Below are 13,234 nucleotides of genomic sequence, written 5' to 3' on the forward strand. Positions count from 1 at the left end.
GGCCCCCCATTTCCAGTCCCTTTTAGCTTTCCACAATAAACTTGGGTGGTCAACCCTTGTTTCTTGCAACATGATAACATCCAATTGTTTGGAAGCCAGGAACTCATAAACCAGAAACCGCTTTCTCTCCGTTCGGAGACTAGCAACATTCAAAGTTGCAATATTCAAACCGGGACCCCCCATCATGACACTAATTTAGATTTCTTCCCCCCCTTCTCTCCGCTTCCTTCTTCCATTCCCCTCTTCACCACCACCCCTGGCGGGACCGCCTCGCCCTCCGCCAGAATCAACTCTTCCCCAATTCCTTCCCTTTCCTTATCTTCCCCTTCCTTAATCACATCCCTCCCCACCAGCAAAACATCCCCTCCATCTACTTCCATACCCTCCTTCCCACCCACCTCTGTATTTAGAAAAGCCCCTCCCCCATCCCCTTCCTCTCCCACTGTCTCAACCCGCAACCTCTCCAAAATCACCGCCGGGTATTCCTGCTGCCCTCCCTCCCGACCTTTCTTCCCTTTCCTCTTCTGGGACACCCCACCTCCATCCTCTTCCTCCTGTGCCAATACACTAAACCTATTAGTATCCTCAACCCTATCTCCCCTTCTTTTCCTCTGGTGTTTCCCCACCTTCTTACTACGTACCTTTTCCCATGTACCCTCATCCCCACCCCCACCCTCTCTCTCCCCCTCTGCTTCCTGCACCAGCCCTTCACCCTGCCTCACCTTTTCCTGGCTATCTTCCTGACCACCCTCCTGATCCCGTTCCTCCTCCTGGGCCTGCTCCTGCGGTTTCTCCCCTCCCCCATCATTTTCCTCTCGCCACCTGTTATGTGCAGCCCTCGGACACTTGCTGAACGGGTGCCCCAGACATCCACACAAGTTGCACCGAATGAGGTCACACTCCTCCCCAATATGCCCCTTCCCTCCACATTTTACACACATCAGGGTGGGACACACCATACTTAGATGCCTAAACGATCCACATCGAAAACATACCCTGGGCTGCCTCTTGTAAAAACATTGGATGCGCTCTCTCCCAATGTATGCCACTGGTGGAACATGCTGTATCACATTACCCACTTGACTTAGCTTCATGCTGGCCGTCCATCCACCAGCCCAGACCCTACTCGGGTCCATGATCTTCACTAATGGAGTCCGAAGCACCCCATACCGATTCAACCAGTATGTCAGGTCTGAACTGGGGATGGACTCATTTCTCACCAACACTGTCACTTGCACAAGGTCAGGCTTACTCACAGGTATGGCTTTAAATTCTGCCCACTGCTCCCTCCCCCTCACCCCCTCATATTTTTCCCAAAATAACTCTAAACCCCTCTGTCTCTGGAAACTGATATCATACTCCGGAACCATTACCGGATGAATACAGGCATACAGGTCCTCAGGGATGAAGCCCAACCCCAGAACCATTCTCAATACCCTGTCCCTTGTTGGCATATTCCCCACCCCCACCCACTTCAACTGAACCACATTTCTTCTCTTGAAAATACCCCCTCTCCCCCTCCCCCGCTACCCCACCCCCCACCACCATTCCCATTCCCTCCACTATCCTCCCTCCTCCCCCCACTCTCCCCTTGCGCATTCCCCCTCCCCCGATTCCTACCCCCCCTGCCCCGATCCCCCAGCCACCACATCTGCAAAAGATATTCCCTGTTTAACCTCTTTCTGGGCACCATGCCCACCACCACCAGATCCCCCACCCTCTCCCACCCCCTCCCCCTCCCCAACACCCCCATTCACATCCATAGGGATCTGTCCTGCATTCAGTTCTTTCAACTGCAGTTCTTTAAAACAAGGCAAAACTTGCTTTGTCCATTGCTGCCGTTGTGGCAGCACAGCTTCATCACCTACAGCCACCTCCTGCTGTATTTCTCTCTGTAGATTCTCAGGTTCCAGCTCCTGACTCCACTCCACTCCTTCCAACACACTGGAAACACCTCTTTGATGTACTCTGCACTTTGAATTAGGGTGAGTTCCCTCAGCACAGCTCAGAGAAGACTCCACCCATTTCTCAGTCACACAAAAGATTCCACCCACCAGTTCTTGGGAACTCCTTCCCTGAGCTGCATTCTGGGATTTTCCTTGCTGATGGAACTCAGGTGTTACCAATCCAAGCTGCTGCTCAATCACTTTCAAATCACTTTCTTTCTCCTCCTCCAAGAATTTTAGCAAGTTACTCGGCAAACTAGCCTCAGCTGCCTGCTGTTCCAGCACTCCCTCAGGTGCTTTTATTAAAGTTTGTGGTAGCTCAATTTCTGTTTGTGGTTTCTCAGTCCCTGCTAATACTTGCTCAAACTCTATATGAAGTTTTTCAGTCCCTGCTTGTTCCAGGTAGTTCACTCTTTGTGTGGCTTTCTTCTTCCTGCGCTCCTTTGCTGCCCCTCCTCCACTCTGGTTTCTGCTGTGTCTGCACTCTTTTCCCAGCTGTACCAATTCAGGCTGTCTCCCAACTTTTTTCCAGTAGCCTCTGTGGTAGCTTTTTCTTCCACTGCTGTGGGAGTTTCCTGCACTTCTTCCAACTGTCCTGCTTCTGCACAGGATTCTTCTGCAGAAACTGCTGCCTGTAATTTTCCCTGGTGTCCCTGCAGCCCTGCCATTCTCTCTCTGTTCCGATACACTTCAGCCATGGGGTTAGACACATCTTTTGTAATACCAGCCATCTCTGTTATGCAGTTCTCCACCTGCCGCTGAAGGTATTGCTGTTCTTTCTTATACTTTTTCTTTTGCTTCTCTGGAGCCAGCTTATACAGAGTGGACACCATACGTTGTTTCTTTTGTAAGTCCTGCAGCTTTTTCTCCAGTCCAGCCATCCCCTTAACTGTTAATATGGCTCTTGTGGCCAAATCCATGTCCTTCTCCACCTCCTCCTCCCCACTGAAAATATCCTCCTCTGACCCTTGTGAGTCCTCCATATCCTCCACCACTGTAGCAGCCTGGGCTTTCTTCCTGCCCATCTCCACCTCCAACTCCCAGGCCCTGCCAGACCCCTGTTGTACCTTCATGCTCCTTGGTATCAATTCTGGAACAGGAACCCTTCCTCTAGCAGCTCTGGGGTCTGGCTCTTCTGGCCTCCTCCAGCCTGATGGCCCAGGCTTTTCACCATCTGGTTCCCTCCTTCCTTCCATAGTAGGCCCTCCAAACCAGGCCCTTCCCTGGGAAGGGACCCCAAGCTTCATAGCTCTGCCTGGGGCACAGAGCTAGGCCCAGCTCCCACCTTCCACAGGCCTCTGGTTCCCAGTTGCAGCTCTCTCTTCAGCTCCTCTCACAACCAAAGTCACACACAGACTGGTTCCAACTACTGAAGTCTCCGTCAAAGCTCACTCCAGCCCATCTACACCCTCCCAGCCTTTGAAGCCCTCCCCAGCCCATCCTCAACCAAACAGCCATGTACTGACACAGACCATGCAAGTCTGCCTGGTACTGGCCTTAGTGTTTCAGTATTTACTATTATTTTTGGATTCTAGATCTTCTGTGTTCATCCCATGCTTTTTTGAACTCTGTCACCGTTTTCCTCTCAACCACCTCTCTCGGGAGCGCATTCCAGGCATCCACCACCCTTTCCGTAAAGAAGAATTTCCTTACATTGCTCTTGAGTCTCCCACCCCTCAGCCTCAAATTATGCTCTCTGGTTTTACCATTTTCCTTTCTCTGGAAAAGATTTTGTTTTATGTTAATACCTTTCAAGTACTTAAATGTCTGAATCATATCTTTCCTGTCCCTCCTTTCCTCTAGGGTATACATATTCAGGGCTTTCAGTCTCTCCTCATAGGTCTTTTGGCGCAAACCTCCTATCATTTTCGTCGCCCGCCTTTGGACCACTTCAAGTCTTCTTATGTCCTTCTCCAGATACGGTCTCCAAAACTGAACACAATACTCCAAGTGGGGCCTCACCAATGACCTGTACAAGGGCATCAACACCTTCTTTCTTCTACTAGTTACGCCTCTCTTTATACAGCCCAGCATCCTTCTGGCAGCAGCCACCGCCTTGTCGCACTGTTTTTTTGCCTTTACAGCTTCAGACACTATCACCCCAAGGTCCCTCTCTCCTTCTATGCATATCAGCCTTTCCCCTCCCAGCATATACGGTTCCTTCCGATTATTAATCCCCAAATGCATTACTCTGCATTTCTTTGCATGGAATTTCAGTTGCCAGATATTAGATCATTCCTCTAACTTTTGAAGATCCTTTTTCATGTTTTTCACTTCCTCCACGGTGTCTGCTCTGTTACAAATCTTAGTATCTTCTGCAAAAAGGCAAACCTTAACTTCTATCCCTTCAGCAATGTCACTCACAAATATACTGAACAGGATCGGCCCCAGCACCAAACCCTGAGGGGCTGCACTACTCACCTTTCCTTCCTCTGAGCGACTTCCATTAACCACCACCCTCTGGCATCTGTACAACAACCAGTTTCTAATCCAGTTCACCACTTTGGGTCCTAACTTCAGCCCTTCAAGTTTGTTCAAGAGCCTCCTATGAGGAACCGTGTCAAAGGCTTTGCTGAAATCTAAGTAAATGACATATAGCATATGCCCTTGATCCAGCTCTCCGGTCACCCAATCAAAAAATTCAATCAGGCTCGTTTGGCATGATTTACCTTTAGTAAAGCCATGTTGCCTTGGATCCTGTAACCCATTAGATTGTTATTATCTTTCTCTGTGGTTTTAATCCTTTTCAACAGTAAAGTACAGTTAGTACAGAAAAGACTTGGACCAACTATTTAGGCAATTTACTAACTGGCATGGCTAAGCTTCTTTTTTGGCTGCTAGGTCTGATGGAAGAGTCTCATGTGTGGAGGTCAAAATAGTTTATCAGCAGCAATTTCAACAACAAAAAACTCTACAGCCCTGGAAAAGCCCCAAGAATTTGTTCTACTGGTTTAAGGAAGGAGCCTGATAGTGCAAGCCAAAGAAAGGGCTGGTCTTTGGGTTGCCAAGCTGATATTAATGAGTTCTTAAATTATCTTGAGATCCCCCATGCAGCAGTAGGAATATCAGTCTGAACTTTATTCTAGAGCAGTGTCCTGCAAACCTTTCGACACCAGGGCACACTAAACCCAGTGTCACGGCCAGCGGGAACCCAAAAGTACATGGATGGCGACGCAATAATAATAATAATAACAAGCAGTTCAGAGTGGTTTACAGAGGAAGAGACTGTATACAGACAGCGATGTTACAAAAAAGACTTTCAAATTAAATTAGCATGTTAAGATTAGTCAAATTTATCTGGAAGCATTTTAATGATACATCAAGGCAGGAATGGAGTCAGAGAAATTTATCAAAGAGAGGTTTTAATTGACTTCCTGAAAGTTTGATAGGAAGATGCTTTTGAAATAAAGTTGATTAAATATTTATTCCATTTGTCAGCTTGGAATGATAATGATCTATCAAGGAATCTCTTGTAGATACAGCCCTTCATGGGTGGAAAAGCAAATAGGTAGGCAAATAATGTCACGTGCATGTGTGATGTCATCACATGTGTGGAGGCCCTCTGACCAGACCCTGAATCTGTCCCTTTGCTGGTGGGGGAGAGGAGGAGGAGAGGTGTTGATGAGGAGGAGAGTCATCAGCACTGGCTGACAGCCTATAGGACGTGCCTCTCGCCATGAGAAGCACGCCCTGTAAGCAGTAAGCTGGCGCCACTCCTCCTTGCCAGTGGCTCACAGCACTCTTGGAATCTGCCGCGGCACACAGTTTGCAATACACTGTTCTAGAGGGAGATGTAGATATAGATGAAGCCTTCCATCAAGTCCAGTGGGCACAGAATACTCTCCCAAGCTGCATCAGCATTGAATAGTCACAAGCAGAAAACTAAGCACTGTCTGTGGACTGGGGAGAAAGAGAGGTTTATGTCTATTTATCAGCCTTGAATTTTGGAACTCCTGGTCTGTTTGTGTTTGGGGACAAAGACCATTTTGCCTGGGAATGTCCAGGAAACATGCCATATTTATAATGCTGTAGATGCTCCAAACTTGAAAAATTACAAGTTTGTACTTCTAATTAAGTTGGGAGGTTCTTTCATCCAAGCTCTCATGGATTTGGGAAGAGTCAGAATTTGTATTCATAGGGAGTTCAAAGAACTTGAATTAAGCGAATTTAATGAACCTTATGTGCCCGTGGGGACCAAAGGCATATCCAACATAGAGTAATGTTACATTACATTACATTGATGTCTTCTATCCCACCAATACCTTTCAGTTCTAGGCGGTTATGTTACGAATAGAGGACAACCAAGTCAACCTTGACACAGGTGCTCTCTCTCTGCTCTCACAAATCCGGTCAGCCTGGGTTGAGATCAACTATCTAAACCTTCAGCAATCAACATTATGAAATTGCAGATCTACAAATATCTGAAACTATACACTGCTTTTTACTGAACATCTCTTTGTAAATCCCATCTCTATGCTATATGATTTGAAACTCTGGAACATCTTACATGATATCAAGTCAACCCCTTATAAGGTAACAAAGTCTGTAGAAAGTACAAAAAAGACCTATACTAAATACTGTCTTTCACTGAAGGAAAACACTTTTCATGCTGAACATATCAATTAATGAACTGTGCATGTTCTATAAATAGTTTAGTAGTCTAGAAAATTGTACGTTTTCTTTGCAGAGGCCAAAAATATATACCTTCAGGGTGGTCTTAACAGGGTGGTCACTGTGTCATATCTTTATTTGCCATGAAAATCACTGGAAGCACAATTAGGAAGGCAGCACAAGATACTCTACAGATGACCCACATGAAAGCAGAAGGTAAGCTTAAGACGAGACAACTGGGCACTTCAGTTGCTTCACAAGAGCTATCCATTCAATGGTTATTATATTACTAGAGTAATGCCTTAGCTAGGAACAACCTACCTAACTGTTCTACTCTCAATTCCCTTTAGATACAGGGTACATGTGTTAGTTAAAAATTACCATTTAGCTAAATCTTTCTACAGTTACCATAAACAAAGTACCTGAGAATAGGTAAACAGCACAAGGTCCATGTGTTGTACTCATTTTTCCCACAAACCATTGCCTGATTTATGATTTTACTACCCCAAAATACCACTAGTTAAGAGAGCCAACTGATGGAACTAAATATCATTTAAAAAAAAATCCAAAACGAAATAGATAATCGCAAATGTCAGTGACGTAGCATGTTTCCATATGTAGTCATCGCACTAGGCGCATGCTTACTGCAGGTTAAAAAGCACTAATCCAGTTTTGGAACCAGCGTGTTCTTCCCATGCATTACATAAATAAATTATATTTTTTATTTTTTAGCACTGGGGGCATGTCTGGTGGCAGAAAGTAGGTGTGTTCTACACTAATCAGTTAGTGCAGCTACCCTGACGTATGCTGATTAGCACATGAGACTTAGGCCCGGATTCTTGGTGCTGTTATCTGCGGCCACCTTAAAAACGGTCACTGATTTCGTGTCAATCACACAATGGCACCGTTTACAGAATCGTGGCTTCGTGGAAGATTAGGCGCTGGAAGTGTAGGCCATAGTAAAGGCCTACATTTCTAGCGCCTACCTTCCAAGATAATTGTGTCCACCAAGGCGATTTACAAAACCTAATGCCACTTCCAGTGTTAACCACTCCTACAATGGTGTTAGGCATCATAACGCGCCTCTGTGAACAGGATATCGGCAGCCTTTTAGGAGGCACCCTTAGACGCCTCCATTTTTTAAAATCACAGTTTAATTGGTTTTTAATCGGCATAAACAATCAGTGTGCTAATTAAGCCAATTAAAGCCAATTAACTTAGGCAGCATTAGGGCGCCTGTCGCCATCTAATTTACGGCACACTATCAAGAATTTGGGCCTTACCTCCTAGAAAATAGGTGTCAATGAGTGCTCACATGCTAATGGGGAAATTAATGCCTAGCCATTAATGAGAATAATGGAAAATGGGGCCATTTTACTGCTGCACTAACAGTGGCCTCAGCGCAAGGTTAAGCCCTCTGATGGGATAGCACTGGCCATTTTTTAGAACAGCTTGGTAAAAGGACCCTAAATACACTGAAATAAAGTCATATAAGGCCTATTTTATTTTTATTTTAATTGTGCTAGAGATTTACAGCGCAAGCCGGAGCGGTAATTGCTCCGACACTCTAGAATTCCTGTGAACATCGGAGCACTTATCTTGCCAGCCCGGCCTAGCGCAGCTTGATAAAAGGGGGGGGATAATAAGCCAAGTGTGCCAAAGCAAAGCTGTCCCATAATGTTTTAGAAGAGGGACACCAGCCCAATACTTTACCAGTCAAGAAGCAGGTCTTCTTACCATTTTTATCTTTGATTTTGCTTTCATCCAAGCCATTCACCCGAGATTCAAGTTTGAATTCAATATTTCCCAACTTCAGGATTGCTGCTACCACTTCCAAGACAGACTGTACTTCATGATCCATGAAACCTACTATCTGCATGGCATTCTGGAAATGGAAGGGGAAGAAACATATTTCCAATTCATAATTAAAAATGTACTTCCTGTTAGAGATACTGTATCATACTTTTGAACATTCCTGCTCAACCCTGATCCTGGGGTCATATCTAGCTAATCAGGTTTTCAGTATAACTATAATGAATATGCAAGAGATACATCAGCATAATCAATAGTATGCCCTATCTCATGAAAACCTGACTGGCCAGGTCTGCCTCCAGAACAGGGCTGCAAAGCACTGCTTTACACTCATAATTGGTAGAGGCAGATTTTCTAAAGGGCAATGAACCTTGCGCACTTTATAGTAAGTAGGACAAACTATTTGGTTTTCTGGAATTCTATGCAATTACACACAGATTTGCTACAAAAAAAATTTGTAAAAACTTTAACTACACATTGTTTCATTTGCAAGCCTTTCGCTGCTTACAATGCCATCATTAGTTTATAGTTAACGAGTTTCACCGCACAATTTTGGATCCCAGTGACTCACTAACAATTGATTTAAATAAAATTCTGCATGCATAAAACCCCCATAAAAAGAACTATTTGGAAAGTGCTCAAATGACAAATAGCGTGCATTCTCATTTAAGAACATAAGGCATGTCAAACTGAGTCGGACCAATAATCCACCGAACCTTATCTGAAAATATTCAGTCTGATTATTTATCTATTTAAAAACTTAATATACCGTGGTTTCCAAGTAAACATACATAGATCAAAAACAAAAACAATACGGACCATTCTTCAAAATAATATCAACAAAACCTACAAATTCTTCATAAATGTATAAAAAAATTTTTTACAAAAATGCCTCAAATTACCTCACAATTTTCTTCCCAGAAATGAGGGGTGGAAAGACCTAGGTTTATCCAGCTATATAATGGTTAATGGACCTGTTCTCTGGAAACTTATCCAAAACCTTTTAAAACTCAGCTAAGTTGCTAGTCTTGACCACATTCTCTGGCAGTTGCATCATGTGTTAACTGGGGGGGGAAAACCATCTAGAATTTATCTTATGAGTTGCTTTTCATTAGTGTCCCCGGGTGTCTGATAGTCCTAGTACTGTAAGAAAGAACAAATAATTATTCCTTATCAAATTTGTTCTGTATCATACATAAGTTTATAGATTTCTAACATATTTTCTTGTTGTCTCTTTCCCAACCTGAAGAGCTCTATCTTGATGAGTCATTCTTTACAAGGGAGTTGTTCCAACTAGAGAATGACAGGGAGATAAATTTGTCCCTGTCCCTGCAGGAACCCAGTTTCCCTGTCCCTGCAAGTTTTGTCGCTGTCCCTGTCCCTGCTCCATTCCTGTAAGCTCTGCCTTAACCACACAAGCTTCGAGCACTTATGATTTTAAAGTGTTTGAGGCTTGTGCAGATGAGGACAGAGCTTGCAGGGATGGGACAGGGACAGAAAAAGAACTCACCGGGATGAGACGGGAAAATGAGCTCCCGCGGGGACGGGGATAAATTTATCCCTGTGTCATTCTCTAGATCCAGCCCCTAACCATTTAGTTTTATTTCTACGCACCTTTTCTAGTTCTGCAACGTCATTTTGGAGATGCAGTGATCTGAGCTTCACACAATACTCCAGGAAGAGTTATATCATTATAATATCCCTGTTTTGTTCTCTGTTGCTATCCAAATAATTCTTAGGGCCTGTTTTACAAAGCCGTGCTAGTGGCTGTGCTGTGGTAATGGCCCTGAAGCTCATAAAGATTTAAAGGGCTTCGGGACCATTGCCGCATGCCAGCCGCTAGCGCGGCTTCATAAAACAGAGGGTTAGTGTTGTATTTGCTTGTTTACTTGCTGCCATACAATCAGTTGAAGATTTCATTGTGTTGTCTATAATCACTCCATGATCCAACTGAAACATTTTTATGGTAGATGCATGGAACAGTCTCCCAGAAGAGGTGGTGGAGACAAAGACTGTGTCTGAATTCAAAAGGGCCTGGGATAGGCACATGGGATCTCTCAGAGAGAGAAAGAGATAATGGCAGACTAGATGGGTCATTTGGCCTTTATCTGCCATCATGTTTCTAAGTGCATCACTTTCCACTAATCCATATTAAATTTTACCTACCATTTACATACCCGGCTCTACACTCCTACTGTAATTTCTCGCTTTTAATGTTCTGTCATCTGAAAATTTGGCCATCTCATTCTCAGCTTCCTTTAGCAGTCATTAATTAATATGTTAAACAATAACGGCCCCAGCTGAGATCCTCAGGGAACACCATTTCCTTTCTCAAGCTGGAAAATTGACTGTTAATTTTTCTGTGTGCATATTTTCCTTTGTGCTGACTTTGCTGGAATTTCAAAGCTTAAGTACAGGTTTACTTCAAGGAAAATTATGTATATCCACACATTTTAACCTGTTATTTGGAGCACACACATTTTTCTGGGTTAAATTACATACAGATGCTTGAATTTTCAGAAGTACTGTATACATATAAATGGAAATCCTTTCTGTGAGTAAAGTGTGTTAGCAAGCAATAGTGGCAGTAGCACTTCTTTGTAAATCTAGTATTTAGTGACACTCACAGGGATACATTGAATGCTAAAACCTTAATCACCATGAGCTGCAATACAGGATATTTTAAAAAAAAAAGTCTCTTGTGGATTCTACTTTCAGGACATTTCTCATAGCAACTTTCCAGCATTCGCAAGTTATAGTAATGTTTGTGTTACAGACGACCTAAAAACAGTCCAAATACACAGAGTTGAAGGCAACAAGGTAGAAATTGGAAGTGGGATTTTGGAGGTCATTTTAGAATAGTTGCACGTGTAAATAGTGGCATATATACAGTATTCCCCTAATTCTATAATCTTGCATGCCCATTTTTGCATTAAGGGCCAGATTCTGTGGCCAAAGTTGTGATTGCAAATTTATGTACTTTGCCAATTTGCGCGGGCAACTTAATTGTTTAACAAGTCAATCAGCGCGGGGGGGGGTCACGTGATGGCTGGTTCCTGATCGGACGTCTGAGCACTGAGCTCCGCTCTGCTTCCCCCGATTTCCTCCCCTACTAGCGCGCTCCTGACCGGCACATGAAATAAACTTCGAGGCGCAGCCGTTGCTAGGCACTGGGAACCGGCGGTGTGCTGGGGAAACGCGGCTTGCACTCAATAGCGGCGGAGCATGCCGCCAAAAGTTTTGCGGCCGACGAAACCTTGTGGGAGCCCGGCGCGCAAGATGGCGGAGACCCAGACAAACGCTGCGGCGGCCCACTCCCCAGATGAGGTGCTGCAGGTCTTCATGAGGCACCTCTCGCAGCTGCTTGATGAAAAACTGGCCAAGCTGCATGCCTCTATGGACGACCTTAAAGATTCCCTGGTGGGGCAGGCTGCACAACTGCAACAAGTTGAGGAGAGGCTATCAGCCCAGGAAGATAGAGCTGGAGTGGCTGACGGCAGGCTTGCTTCTCTGGAGGCCCGTGTTTCCCAGCTGGAGGAGAAGGTGGAAGACCAGGAAAACCGGGCTCGTCGAAAGAACCTTAGAATCATTGGAATACCGGAGACTGTAAAAGATTCTGAGCTCCGACACTTGATTGAACAATGGCTGCCCAAAGAGCTCGGTTTGCCAGACACTGAGGGCCCTGTGGTAGTGGAGCGTCGTGGGGCAGCGACGAGATTCTGAAGGCAACGGCAGACCTCGAGCTGTGCTGGCCCGTTTCCACAACTATGCTGTTAAGGCTCGCTTGCTTGACCTGTTTAAGAAGGCGCGACATCTGCTCTATGGGGGCGCTAAGCTATTGATTTTTCAGGATTTCTCTACTAAAGTGGTGGAGCTAAGAAGAACCTTCACGCCTTACTGCTCTCAACTGGTTTCTAGAGGAATTCGATTTGCCTTTCTCTACCCGGCTAAGGTGCACTTGACCTATGAGAACCGCACCTTTACGGTATCCAAGACAGAAGAGCTGAAGCGCTTCATTGAGAGCCTCCCTGCTCAGTAAGGAGCCTGCTTATCAGGGGGCATTCCTGCCGGAGGACGAGGAGAGTTCTGGTCTGGGGGTGAGCCTTGGGGCCTCCCGTGCTTTCCAGTGGTTTCATCTAGGACAAGGACCATTATTGCCTGTCTGGATCACTTTGCTGCCCTTTGGACGGAGCTTCTTTGTTTGGACATAGTTACACTGCCTCCAAATGCGTGGTGGGGGAACTTTGGCGGCTTGCAGGAAAGATATTTGTGGAGGGGCTGCCTCTCCCAGCTGGCTTTAGAGCAGGCTTGGACACCTGATAGATATTTTCAGACTCTCTCTTTGGCCTGACCGAGAGAGCTGGATGCCTTCCTTTGATGTGAGGGTCTGGCTACCTTGGTTTCTCTTTTGCTACTTTTTGACCTTTTATTTTTGGACCTTTTGGCTGGAGGTTTGGACGTCTTCTTGTCCTCAGTTCTCTAATGTTCTGTTTCATTTCGGTCATGGACAAGAATGGTACTTGATGTTAAACTTGCTTACTGGGGGGGAGATTGGGGGAGGGTGAGGGGTGAGTGTGAGTATCTGTGTTTGTTTGTAGTAGGTGTTGGTGATATGGGGGTGTGGTCGCCAGTATGGATGGGGGAAGGGGTGGAGGGGATGCTGGGAGGGAGGGGGGCGGGCCACTATGATTGGGCGGGGGGGGGGCTTGTTTGAAGGAGTTGGCAGTTGAGTTGATGGGTAGTTGGGGGACTGGGTTGCATCCTGGGAATCTGGTTCAGTTTGATTCTTTGTCTGAGAGGACGGAGCGCTGGCTCGGCTGGGAGGCTGGTGCTACCGTCTCGTATGATCTTTGGTCTTCTTTGTG

At 45.4% G+C, this 13,234-nt stretch overlaps 1 protein-coding gene across 9 annotated transcripts in view; it reads right to left on the minus strand.

Moving 5' to 3' along the window:
- The window catches only part of MYO1B (myosin IB), a 423,667-nt gene that overhangs the window by 169,080 nt on the left and 241,353 nt on the right, over positions 1–13,234 (minus strand). For all 9 annotated transcript variants that reach the window (XM_033945224.1, XM_033945231.1, XM_033945228.1 and 6 more), the window contains exon 10: positions 8,295–8,442. In XM_033945224.1, coding sequence (XP_033801115.1) covers positions 8,295–8,442 — 148 coding nt within the window. The remainder of the gene's footprint in view (positions 1–8,294; positions 8,443–13,234) is intronic.

This window comes from Geotrypetes seraphini, chromosome 5 (assembly GCF_902459505.1).
Source record: "Geotrypetes seraphini chromosome 5, aGeoSer1.1, whole genome shotgun sequence".
NCBI classification, from domain to species: Eukaryota; Metazoa; Chordata; class Amphibia; order Gymnophiona; family Dermophiidae; genus Geotrypetes; species Geotrypetes seraphini.